At 44.9% G+C, this 13,561-nt stretch overlaps 1 protein-coding gene across 2 annotated transcripts in view; it reads left to right on the plus strand.

Annotated features, from left to right (window-relative positions):
- Nucleotides 1-13,561, plus strand: part of TRIM29 (tripartite motif containing 29) — a 74,119-nt gene that overhangs the window by 14,132 nt on the left and 46,426 nt on the right. For both annotated transcript variants that reach the window (XM_036742661.1, XM_036742662.1), the window contains one exon: nt 7,324-8,290. In XM_036742661.1, coding sequence (XP_036598556.1) covers nt 7,487-8,290 — 804 coding nt within the window. In that variant the 5' untranslated portion in view covers nt 7,324-7,486. The remainder of the gene's footprint in view (nt 1-7,323; nt 8,291-13,561) is intronic.

Consider the following 13,561-nt stretch of genomic DNA (forward strand, 5'->3'; position numbering starts at 1 on the left):
TTTTCTTTTTTAGCCACAACAACTCCTGAAGACCATTTGTTTAAGAGTTGAGATCGGTATCAATGGACAGATGAAATCACACATTTTTTGAAATGTAGATGCAATGTTTCCTTTAGTAGCATGATTCAGTGACACATGACCAATAAAATTATTCTTAGTGTCTAATATAAACTCCTCCTCCCTGCCCCCCACCAAAAGCCCCTGATCTCTCTCCTAGTCAAGTTGGCCTCCTAGCTGTTCTCAGTATCTTTCTGTCTTTGTGTACCATTGGTCTCTGGTGTCTGGAACTCACTTATGCATCACTTTACTTTGCAGCATCCCTAGCTTCCTTCAGATGAAAGCTTCCCTCCTTTCTTCTTTTCATTTTAACACATTTCTTCATGCATTTTATTATTTCATGAGTGGCTGGAGGAGACATCAAGGTAGGAACATCCCTGAGCTCTAGTCAGTGGGTGGCTACAATAGCTCCACCCCATTGAATCAGGGGAAGCTTCTAGTAGGAAATGGGCTTTGTGGTATACTTTGTGAAAGAGACTGAGGAGGATTCATAGAAGAGACAGAGGGTAGCTCTTATAAGGAGCTGCTCAGGTGCCATCTCTTACAACCTTTCCTAATTCCCTCAGTTATTCAGTTATCCTCTCTCTCTCTCTCTCTCTCTCTCTCTCCCTCTCCTCTCTTCTCCTCTCCCTCCTCCTCCTTCTCTCCTCTTCCTTCCTCCTCCTCCTCCTCCTCCTCCTCCTCCTCCTCTTCTTCTTCTCTTCTTCTTCTTCTTCTTCTCTCTTCTTCTCTTCTTCTTCTTCGTCTTCTTCTCTTCCCTCCTCCCCTCCCTCCCCCTTCCCTCCCCTCCCCTTCCTCCCCTCCCTCCCCTCCCTCCCTCCTCTCCTCTCCTCTCCTCTCCTCTCCTCTCCTCTCCTCTCCTCTCCTCTCCTCCTCTCCTCTCCTCTCTTCTCTTCCCTCCTTCCCTTCTCTTTCTCTTCTCTTCTCTTCCTTCCTTCTCTTCTCTTCTCTCTCTCTCTTCTCTTCTCTTTCTCTTCCTCTTCTCTTCTCTTCTCTTCTCTTCTCTTCTCTTCTCTTCTCTTCTCTTCTCTTCTCTTCTCTTCTCTTCTCTTCTCCCTGTCTCTTCTCTTCCCCCCTCCCCTTCTCACCCCTCTTTCCCATTTCTTGAAATTCCATAATAACTTACTTGTGTATAGGCTATATCTCCTAGTGCAGTGTAAGCCCCTTGAGGGCAACACAAGTTTCATTTTTCTTTGTATACCTTCCATTCCAAGTACTTGGTACAATCCTTTGAATATCATAGGCAATTAATGTGTTGAACTGAGAGGTTCTTTTTTTCCTGCCTTTTTTTAAACACAGTACCAGATTCGAATACAGGTCTGGTGGATTTCAAACCTATTTAAGCAAAGGTTCCATCCTCTCTTATTCTGTTTTCAGTGACTTATAAGAGAACAGACATTTACCATCATCTCTTTAATGTCTTTATTTTTTTAATTATAAAAGATTTAGGTTAGGCTTAAGGAAGAACTTTCTGATAGTAATGGCTACCAAACACTGAGATGTAGGATAGTGGGAGGTTGTGGATTTTTTTCTGTAGGTCTCTAAATATGGGAATGACCTCCATCTGTTGGGGAAGGGTTAGTACGCAGTCTTGCTTAAAGAGGCAGAGGATAGATTTGTTGGCTTCTCCCTTCCAGAGTCAGGGTCTGATGAAGAGTCTCTTCATTTTAACACATCTCTTCATGCATTTTATTATTTTATGAGTGGCCAGAGGACACATCAAGGTGGGAGCATCCCCAAGCACTAGTCAGTGGGTGGCTACAATGGCTCCACCCCACTGAATCAGAAGAAGCTTCCTGCAGGTGATGGGGCTTTGTGGTATACTTTGTGAAAGAGACCAAGGAGGTTCCATAGAAGGGATAGAAGACAGCTCTTGTAAGGAGCTGCTGAGGGAAAAGTGGGTGGAGAGAAGATCTTAGGGGGCTGGGCAACTCGTGTGAGATCAACACTGAATGAAAAGCTTGTATACACTGTGCCCTGCCACAGTCACAGTCATACTTACTCATTTTCCCTGGAAGGTAGCAAGAGATGTGTTGAAAGTTGGCAGCCAGTCTCATTTCTCCATATGCAGTAGGAAGGAGGATATAAGCTTTGTTTCAAGTTTCATAGATTTAGAGATGGAAGGAACCTCAGAGAACCTCTAGTCCAGAGGTGGGGAACCTGTGGCCTTTGAAAGGTCCTCAAGTACGGCCTTCTGAAAGCAACCAAGTTTTATAGAACAAATCCTTTTATTATGGGGATTTGTTCTGTGAAGTTTGGATTTAATCAAAAGGCCACATTTGAGGACCTAGAGGGTCACATGTGGCCATGAGGCTTTAAGTTTCCCACCACTGCTGTAGTCTAATACCACACCCCTCCACTTCTTTTAAAACTTGAACAAACCAAAGTTCAGTTTCCCACTTTGGTTAAAGGATTTGTCTAAGGACATAGTAATTATCAGAGGTAGGATGTGAACCCAGGTGCTCTGATTCCAAAGATGTGACATTCAAGTGACATTCAAAGAATAATTTTCTTGACCATGAGGGAGGTTATGGTGTTCCTTTCTTTGAGGAATGTTAGGAGTGGAGGAGATTCCCTTTTGTGAAGAACTTTGGGTTCATTCTATGTCAGGATTCCTTGAAGGAGCTGGGGTTGTTTAGCTAGGAAAAGAAAAGCCTTGGGGGGAGATGTGATAGTTGTTTTCAAATATTCAAAAGGCTGTCTTGTGGAAAGGATACTAGAATTATTCTTCTTGGTCCAAGGGGGCAAAACTGAGAGCAATGGATAGAAGTGACAAAGACTTAAATTTAGATTTGATGTAAGAAGCTTCTGACAATCAGAGCTGTCTAAAAGAAGGTGGACTCCCTGGGGAGATGATGGATTCACACTCATTGGAGGTGTTCAAGCAAAAGCTAGATGACCCCTTGTTGGGCAGGTTGCGTGAGGCATTGTTTCTTAGGCATGGGTTGGGTTTAATGGCCTCTGGGGTCCCTTCCCAGTCTGAGATTCTGTAATTCTGTTAAAAAGCACTCATACTGTAAATAAGATAATAGGTATAGACCCAAAGGGAATCGTAGAGGCCATTTAGTCAAAGCTATCATTTTATAGACAAACGGGAAGGGAGAGAAGCGAACAAATACTAAGTACCTACCTTGTGTGGATACTATGCTAAGTGCTTTCCAAATATTATTTCATTTGATCCTTACAAGCAACCTTGGGAGGTAGATGGTATTAATAACCTCATTTTAAAGTTGAGAAAACTGAGGCAGACAGAAGTTAGGTGATGTGCCTAGTCACACAGCTTGTCAGTGTCTGAGCCCAGATTTCAACTCAGGTCTTTCTGACTCTAGGCCCAGTACTCTATACATATTGACACCTAGATGCCTCTAGGCAAGAAGAATTGAGGCACAGAGAAATTAAGTTTCTTATCGAAAGGTAACCCAGGACATAGGAGGCAGAACTGGGATTGGAGCCCAGGTTGGTTGATTGTAGATTTACAAGTCTTTCTACTGCACTTGTCTTGCTGCTTCTCAGAGGCATAGGCTAGGAGACCTCTTAAAGACTCTCCTACCCATCTAAAAAGCAGGCCCGGTGATGCTAGACAGCTCTAAGTCATACTCCCCCTGCACAGATGCCTTTCAGCGACAGGATACGGAGGTCATCCCTGCCTCCATATGGGGCAGGAATGAATCAGATGGACACCAAAACAAATGTCAGGGCTTGGCTAAGGGGGTTTTGAAGGACTTTAGCCTGAGAACTGTCTTCCTATTGAATGCCTTCTCCCTCCTCCCCCTTCCTCTCCTTCTCTACCCTAGATTTTAGCACACAAAAAGTTACAATCCTCCATTTCTGGCAGATGTGAATAGACTTGTGTGAGTCATGTGGAGGTGGGTGGATGGAGGGGAAGGTGGAGACCTCAGTGCTTCTGGCAGATAATTCCTGGGATATTTGGGAGCCCCTAGGGAGCCTATCCCTACCTTGGCACTTCATCTCAACAACAATCAGGAGTGAAGAAATGAGGCCCAGTATAGAAGGGGGAAAAATCCATCAATTGATTTAATTTAGCTTAACAAACATTAATTAAATACCTACTAAGATCATAAGATTTAGAGTTGGAAGAAACCCTGGAGATCACTTAATCCATAGGGTTTTAACCTATCATCCTTGAACTTGTTTCTTTTTAAAAAGTATATATTTTAATAAATCTTTCAATATAATTTATTTCCTTTGTGGTTGGATAGATTTTATGTTACGCATTTAATAACACAATCCTGAGAAGGGCTCCATAGGCTTCCTTAGACTGGCTGCCAAAAGTGTCCATGACACATAAAGTCCAACCTCAAAAACTGAGGTCCAGAACTGTCATTTATATAGCAGTTTAAGGTTAGCAAAATCGTGAATACATTATCTCATTTATCCCCACAATTTCTCTGTGAGGTAGGCACAACAGATGTTATTATCCCTACTTTACAGATGAAAAGACAGCAAGACTCAGAGATGTTAAGTGACTCATCTATGGTCACACAGTTGCTGATCTGAATCCAGGTCTTCCTTACTGTAGAGCCCTGGACACTGAACCATATAGCCTCTCCATTGTACATTGTGCTAGGCTCTGAGAAGATAACAAAGAGGTAGGCCTAAGGCACTGTCCTTGGGTCTGAGGAGCCTACCGTGGATTTGAGGGGATAGGATATATAAATGCAAGAAAACATAACTAGCAGTTGTTGCTGGTCAGTCATTTTAGTTATGACTCTTCATGACCCCATTTGGGATTTTCTTGGCAAAGATACTAGAACGCTTTGCCATTCCTTCTCCAGCTCATTTTCCAGATGGGGAACTGAGGCAAACAGGGTTAAGTGACTTGCCCAGGGTCACACAGATAGCAGTACCAGGTATTAATGTGCTAGTTGCTCAATAAGAGATACAGACCACAAGGGACAGGGGAGCTGGGAAGTGGGGGATCTGCTGTGGTTTGGTGTGGATAGCAAAGGCTTTACCAGAGGAACAAGAATCAAGAGACATGGGATCTAGTCCTAGGTCTGCCACTAGCTAGCTAGCTGTTTGATTTGTGGTCAGGTCACTTAGCCTTGTTATGTTTCAGTTGAGGAGTCTGTTACCTCCCTAGCTGAGAGGGGTAGGACATAAAGTATTCTAAAAACTTGTGTCCCTCTCTGCTGGAGGTTGTGCTCAGAGGCCTCTCCAGCTGTGAGAACGGTAGAACAGGCCTAGACTCCACTGATCCCTGTCTTGTCCAGTGGAGCTGGACCCTCAGTGGAGATGAGACTACAGAAAGAGATGATTCCTAGGCCAAATCCAGGTCTCCCTGATCTGTAGCTGGAATTCATCCTCCCCTTTTGCAGAAATTCTCCTTTTAAGACTTTGGGCTCCTTCCATTGTACTCTTTGGAGTCCTGTGAGCTTACTGTTCCCACTTGCCCTGCTTCCTCCCTCCTTCTCTCTTTGAGACAAAGGATTAGGTATTTAGCTCAGGGACCCAAGACCAGAACCAACACAGAACCTGGTGAATACAATGGGAATGGGAACATCCCCTCTTACAAGCATGCAACCCCTCACCTGCCCACCTCAGGGAGAGGGAAAGCCTTGTATCCAGGTCATTGGTTTGCAAAGACTGCAGAAGCTGGAGGCCTCCCAGAGTTTACTAGATGGCATGCCCCAGCAAGAACAGAGGAGATTGAGAAAAGTATGTCTGCTGTGGGAGGGCTGTGTATTTTTCTCTAAGTCTGTTTTATCCCCTCCCTCCCACCCCACCCTCAGGGGCTTTTGTTTAGGTGATAGTCATACTCAAATAACTGCTTCCACCTCCTTCAGGGAACTATACAGCCACGTGGAGGGGAGACTTTAATCTGAGAAACAGAGGCAGTGGGGGCCAGAGCCAGGAGTCCAGACCTGTGGGGCTTGCTCTTGGTCCCTACTCCTTGGTTTGGGAGTTTCTTTTTTTTTTTTTAATTTATTTATTTTTACTTTACAACATTCAGTTCCACAAGCTTTTGAGCTCCAAATTTTTCCCCCTCCCTCTCCTCCCTCCTCTCCCCACCAAGATGGCATGCGTTCTGATATAGGCTCTACATATACATTCACATTAAACATATTTTCACATTAGTCATGTTGCAAAGAATTATAACCAATGGAATGAACCATGAGAAAGAAGAAACAAAACAAAAAAGAGAGAGCAAATAGTTTGCTTCAATCTGCATTCAGACTGTACTTCTTTCTCTGGATGTGGATGGCTTTTTCCATCATGAGTCTTTTGGAGCTGTCTTAGAACCTTGCACTGCTAAGAAGAGCCAAGTCTATCCAAGTTAGTCATCGAACAATGTGGCTGTAGCTGTGTACAGTGGTCTCCTGGTTCTGCTCCTGGGTGTTTCTTAGGCAATGTCTTAAGTAACTTTCTCCATCTTTGGGGTGCCAGCTGGAGTGAGTTGAATTTGTATAGAAACATCCGTTGTAAGTATGTGATACTAGCTGTGTGACCTTGGGCAAGTCAATTAATCTCTCTGGATTTTGGTTTCCTTATTTGCAATATGGGGGTGTTAATAGCAGCACCGCTTCCCGTACTAGATTGTTGTGAGGAAACCTGGAGACTCTGGGAGTTTTATTACATGGGTCTTTTTGGGCCTACTGAAGCAGCATAGGGCAGTACGCAGGTGGAGTGAGGAAGACATGGGTTCAAATCTTGCCTTTGACCCTTAATTGTGTCATGCTAGACAAATCACTTTACTTCCGAATCTCCATTTCCTTGTCTGTAAAATGAGAGAGTTAGGCTAAGTGGTCTCTAAGTCTCTTTCGTAGCTCTAAATCTATTGATGTAACCTGTGATTTGAGGGGCTGTTGGACCAGAATGTCAATGCTCCCTTGGTCTTCTCCTCACAGTCCAAAGGCCCAAATCCAAAAGAAAACCACGAATGCTCCTTCATGTGAGAGGCCAGCCCACTGTCTGAGGGTGGGGGATCTTCCTCAGAAGCCCGGGCCTACAAATTACAAGGCTACTTGGCTTTTGTGACCCAATTAATGCCCCCTTGCTCTGTGGGCCATTCTGGGAGCCGCACCCACCTTTTTAGGTCAGAAAATTTTCTTTTCAGATGAGAAACAGGTTCGTTTGATGGAAGTAGCTCAACTGGTTATTGAGTTATGGAAAATTATTAAACTGGAAAAAATATTTCTTCTTTTCATAAACCAGGTTAGGTCTGAATGTTCAGGGCGTGGCCCTTGCCATGTAATTAGGCACTCAGCTGGCATTGCTGACTTGTCTGCTCCTCCCTCCTATCAGGTCTGCTCCTGTTGCTGAGGCTGTGGCTGCCCCTCCTCCCTCCTGGCCCCTGCAGGTGTGTCTCCAGGTTCCCTGGCTTCATTCTCCACTCCTTACCCAGACTTGGGACTGATCAGTCACCCTGTCCCAGATCTCCAGTTGGTCCCACTGACAGTGACAGAGAATGGAAGCCTCAGAAGGCACAAGAAGCAACGGGGCCAGCCCCGAGGCCAGGGATGCCCGAAGCCCCCTAAGCACCAATGGCAATGTGGAGAATGGCGGTAAGGTCGAAGCCAAGGATACCAAGGCTACCAATGGGCATGTCGGGGAAGGTGCTGAGAACAAAAACCCAGGGAGTCCCCTGAAACATGGGGAGGGAAGGAGCACCTTGTTTTCTGGTAATGACTGGAGGAAACCGATCATCCAGTTTGTTGAGTCTGTAGATGACAAGAGTTCCAACTACTTTAGCATCGACTCTGTGGACAAGAGGTCCCCTTATGCTGGCCTCCAGTTGGGGGGCTCAAAGAAGCCACCCGTAACCTTTGCAGAAAAGGGGGAGCTGCGTAAGTCCATTTTCTCTGAGTCCAGGAAGCCTGTGGTGTCCATCATGGAGCCTGGGGAGGGGAGAAGGAACAGTTACCCCCGTGGGGGAGACTCAGGCATCCTCCTTCGGCCCAAGTCCAGTTCAGAGGAGATCCTGTGCGACTCCTGCATAGGCAACAAGCAGAAGGCTGTCAAGTCTTGCCTGGTATGTCAGGCCTCCTTCTGTGAACTGCATCTCAAGCCCCACCTGGAGGGAGCCGCTTTCCGAGACCATCAGCTGCTGGACCCCATCAGAGACTTTGAGGCCCGGAAGTGCCCCCTGCATGGAAAGACCATGGAGCTCTTCTGTCAGACAGACCAGACCTGCATCTGCTATCTCTGCATGTTCCAGGAGCATAAGAATCATAGCACGGTGACTGTGGAGGAGGCCAAAGCAGAGAAGGAGGTAACCAATCACTACCCTTCTCCCCACCAACCCTCACCTGTGCTTTCTGTCCTTTCCATTCCCCTTTAAGACCCCTGGGGGAGTGGGGCAGTCCCTTTTCCCAGGCTAGACCTTTCCTCCCCTGGCTTGTGTGGCATAGCGGAGTTGGCTAGTCACAGCCCGCTGGAATGTCTTTCTCCCCACCACAAGCTTGGGCACCAGAAATAGTGAATTCTTTGTTCCCAAAGATCTCAAAGAGTCAAGGAGAGGAGGAGAGGATCATTTTTTAGGTGGACACAACAGGTAAGGTGCTTGGCCAAGGTTGTGAAGAAAATCTACATTAGAAAGGAGAATGGGACTGCCAGTCTCCATGCTAGGACTTTTCTTTTCTTTTTTTTTTTTTTTTTGGCCTCAGGGTGGGGGTGGGGTAAGGAGAGGGAGAGTAGGAGGGAGGAGAAGGGTGGAGGAGAATGGAAAAATTCTTGGATTTGGAGTCAGATGACCCAAGTTCTAATCCCAGCTCTTCCACTTACTATCTGTAGTCTTAAGAAAATGATTTCACTTTTCTGTAGGGACCTCAGTTTTCCCTTCTCTAGAAGGATGAAATTGGACTACCTGAGGGACCTTTAAGGTCCCTTCTAGCTCTAAATCAGGTGGTCCTATTCTTTTTGGCTCTTAATTAGAAGGATGAGGTTGGACCACATAATCTTTAAGGTCCCTTCTAGCTCTAAATCAGGTGGTCCTATTCTTTCTGTCTCTAATCTTAAGGCAAATAGACCTCCTGGGAAGGGTGATACTAGATGGCAACAGGTGGTGGGTTTTTTGTTAGTTTGTTTGCAGGCTGGGGCCCTTTCTGTGGAATCTAAGGTCTCTCCAGTTAGCAGAGGGACTCCTTGTCTTAAAAATTCCCCAAGGATCTTATTTATCCCTGCATATGACTCTCAATGATGTATGTTGGTGAGAAGCCTGGGAATCAGCTTCACTTGAAGGCCTCCCCTGCCATTACCCATTAAAGTTCAGGGACACCTCCATTTCTCTTGTCTCTCCCTACCATGGAATGGACAGAGGAATAGGATCATTAACTCCCAGGAACAAAGAGTTAGAGCTGGAAGGGTCCTTTGACAACATCTGGTCCCAAACCCCTCATTTTGCAGATAAAGAAACTAAGGACCTTGATGGAGGTCACATAGGTAGGTATTGAGTGGCAGAGCAGGATTTGAAGCCAAGCCCTCTGTTTCCAAATCCAGCACACTGCCTCTTAATAATAACACCTTATAATTGTGTAACACTTCCCAAGTTTACAAGGACTTTCACAAACGCGGTCTCGTTTGATCCTCTCAACAACGCTGATAGTTAGCTATGGCAGGTATGATTATCCTCATTTTATAGATGAAGAAAATGAAGCAGAGAGAGGATAGTTAAATGAGTCGCCCATGGTCAGACAGTTAGCAGAGCATGATGGACCTGAGACTTAGACTGAGGTTGTGTGACTCCGAGGCTAGGGCTCTGGTCAATGGACCACTTTTGGATACAAACTTTTTCTGTTCCACCTTTGAAGGAGGGGGAGCATCTCCAAACCCATGACCCCTTTCTGTATTCTGAATCCTTCTATCCCTGCAATTTTGTGTTACAGAATTTAGAGCCGGAAGAGGCATTAGAGATCACCCGGTCAGCCTCTATCATTTCACAGATGAGGAAATGAGGCCCAGAGAGGGGAATGGCTTACTCAACATTATAAAGATCTTGTTAGAGTAGAGATAGGAATCCAGGTCCTCTGCCTCCAGATCCAGTGGTCGCAGCCACACGGCAGCACGATCCACTCCAAGGCCATCTCAAACTGCCTTTGACAAAGCTCAAGAGGCCTCTGAAAAAACTCCTGGCCACATTTTAAAGGTCTCTCCCTTTGGTCCTGGCCCTGGACCCAGACTGTAGTACCTGCCTTGGCTCAGTATCTTACTGTAATGCACAACAGCTCAGATAACCCTGCAGGAGACCCAGAATTGCTGTAATCCCCATGTACATACACTGCTTTGTTCTGGTGCATAAACAATAATAATAATAATAATAATCATGTAGTGTTTTAAATTTGCAAGGCGTTTTATATATACAATCTCATTTGATTCTCACAATAAGCCTTTGAGGTAAGTACTATTATTATACATATGGGGAAACTGAGTCTGAGAGAAGTTAAGTGACTTACCCAGCATCATACAGCTAGTAAATATTCTGAGGCAGGGCTCCAAATCTATCTACTGGACCCAACCAGCTAGATTTCAGAGTGTTACTAGATCATAGAGATTTAGACCTGGGAAGGACCTTAGAAATAATTTAATTTATTATTAAATTAATTAATGGTGTAATATTTCATGATATTAATAATCAATAATAATTAATTTAAATAATTTAATAAAATTAACCTCCTTCTCCCTACCCGTTTCTCTAAGAGAGGCAGTAATGGGATAGGTATCCAACAAAGCCATTTCTTGAACTTGGTCACTGTCATTGATACGACCCCGGACTATGGGCATTATGGCAAGATCTAGAGGGAACAGGACATGTCCTGAGAAGTTTCTCAGCTAATGAAGAAGTCAGGGCAGACTCATGAGATAAATCACCCAAGATCAGGAAAACCTAAAGTATCCTCAAGCCAGGATGTTAGTTAGTGGCATGTATAGAGCCTAGCCTACCCGTGCTAAGGACATGCCGGAAGGGAGGGAGTAAGTAGAACTGCTTGGGGCTAGGATGTGAAGGTCTCTCAGAGGAAAAAGTTCTAGGCCTCATGTTGAACACCCCAAGTCCCTCCTCCTGGCAGAAGAGTATAGGATCCTTGGGTCCTTCTGACTGACTCTTTAAATGACCTCTAATGTCCTTGTTAGCTCTAAGATTTTCAGATACTTGTGATTTTGTGACACATTTGGAAACAGAGTTAGTATATATAGTGCGTGCTCTCACTGGAACGAGCTTAAATTGTGGGCAGCACAGTCACAAATCCAGAAAAAAAAATCCCTACTTCATGGTTAGTTACCAAACCCCCAGCTGGTCTCCACCAGTTAGAGGTTGCCTCCATTTGTGTTCTTCAGCTTTCTGCCCTTCCCCCCCAAGCCTGTACAACTTGGAACCACCCGGGGTTGTTAACATTTATAAGGCTGTCACAGAATCTCTGAGTTGGAAAAAATCTCAGAGGCCTTCTTGTCCAACCTGTACCTGGAAAGAAATCCCCTCAACAATATCCCTGAGAAGGAGATGTCCAGTCTCTGCCTAAAGACCTCCTATTATTTCCAAGCATTTATTAAGTACCTACTATGTGTCAAGTGCTTTACAAACATCTCATTTGATCTTCACAACAACTCTGTGAGGTAGGTGCCATTATTATCCCCATTTTACAGATGAAGAAACTGAGGCAGATAGCAGTTAAGTGACTTGCCCAAGGTCACACAGCTAGTAAGTGTCTGAGACCAGATTTGATTTGTCTTCTTGATGACAGACCCAGTGCTCTCTCCACTGCATAGTGGAAGTGGATTGTGGGACACAAATTAACCAACAGGTACTTATTAAGTCCCTCTCTGCCTAGAATAGAGCTTAAGGACACGTATCTGCCATAAAGCCACCTCCTGGGTGTCACTTCAATAGACTCCCATTAAAGGCCATCCACCTTCATTTCGTAAAGAATCTTAGAGCCAGAAGAGGCAAGTTCTGTAAACTTTAAGTCCAACCTTCTTTATTTAATGCATGAAAAATCCCAGAGAGGTGAATGACTCATCTGAGGTCGGTGACCACAAGGGATAGAGTTTCCAGTGGGTCTAGAATCCTGGTCTCCTGGCTCTGCTGGCACCTCTGTTGGTGCACCACCTATGGATACCAAGCTGGGCACTATGGAGGCCACACAAAATGATACAAGACATGGTCCCTTGCCTTTGGTGTACCTATAGTCTAGTGAGGACAGCACACACTTTCCTGCATATGTGTGTGTGTGTGTGTGTGTGTGTGTGTGTGTGTGCCTGCGCAGATGTCATCCTAAAGAACACATCCCCAACCAAAACCAGGCAGCTCTGAATGAATATAGTATGCCCTGAGCAGATGCTTATGGAAGAGATTGGATTCATGGAGCGACAGAGAAAAGACTTGGTGCTGTGGAAAGATTGCTCAGCATGAAATGTGAAAACCTGGTTTGAGGTCCTGCTCTGTCATTTACTAGCTGTGGGACTTTGTATAAGTCGTTAACTTTAGGGGCAGCATGGCATAGTGGACAGAGTGATGGTGTTGAAGTCTGGAAGGCCTAGGTTTGAATCCTTCATCAGCTAATTATTACTGTATGACCTTGGGCAAGTCATTTAACCAAACTCTGTGCTTCCTTTTTCTCAACTGTCAATTGAGGAAGTTGGTCCTTCTAGCTCTAAATCTACTATCTTATGGTGCTATGGCTTCCTCTGAGCCTCAGTTTCTTTAGCTGTAAAATTTAGTTCAATCTAAAAGATGTTTATTAAGGACCTATTAAATGCAAGGTACTCCACTGGGTGTTAGTGATACAAAGACAAGACATGATTCAGACACTGAAGTTTCTTGCTTACCTTCTTCTTGGTGACTAGAGGGGGTAGGACGCATACCTTGTTAAGTATAATACAAAATAGGGAATGAGGGGGCAAATGAAAGAGTAGCCAAAGAGCTTCAGGAATACCTGAGGAGGGGGAGAATCAAAACTAGTGGCTGGGTCGGGAGAGTATTCATTGAGGGCTTCCCATTGAAGGTGACATAGGACCCTCTGTCTGAAAAGAGGACAAGGATTCTGAGTGGCAGAGGTATGAAGTGTGAAGGGAATACATTCCAGGCATTGGGCAAATGCTCAAAGGCTGGAGATGGAACACTGACTTCAGGGGACAGTAGATTGAGGAAAGAAGCTTGTGATGAAATAGGTCTGGAAAGGGAGGTTGGTATCTAGTTGTAGCAGGCCTTAAAGGCCAGACTGAGGAGTTGGTATTTTTATCCCAGAAGAAATAGGGAGCCATGGAAGGTTTGGGATGATACAAGTACTTCTATCTCCTATCTCTTAGGGTAGCTGTGAAGAAAGCCTGTTCTGAAACACTACATAAATGTAAGTGCTCTCATGACCACCATTTTCATGAGAGATAAGCCCTCTCTAGCTTTCTCAAATGCCTACAGGGATTATTTTCTATGGTGATAGCAAAGCAAGGAACCAAAGAAATGGGATAGTTCCAAGGGCAGAGAAAGCTTTTCTGTGCCCAACTCTCTCCCTGGTGCTTCGCATTCTTCCCATTGTAGTCATTCTCTTGGCTT

The sequence above is a fragment of the Trichosurus vulpecula genome, chromosome 2 (assembly GCF_011100635.1).
Source record: "Trichosurus vulpecula isolate mTriVul1 chromosome 2, mTriVul1.pri, whole genome shotgun sequence".
In the NCBI taxonomy this organism is placed as follows: domain Eukaryota; kingdom Metazoa; phylum Chordata; class Mammalia; order Diprotodontia; family Phalangeridae; genus Trichosurus; species Trichosurus vulpecula.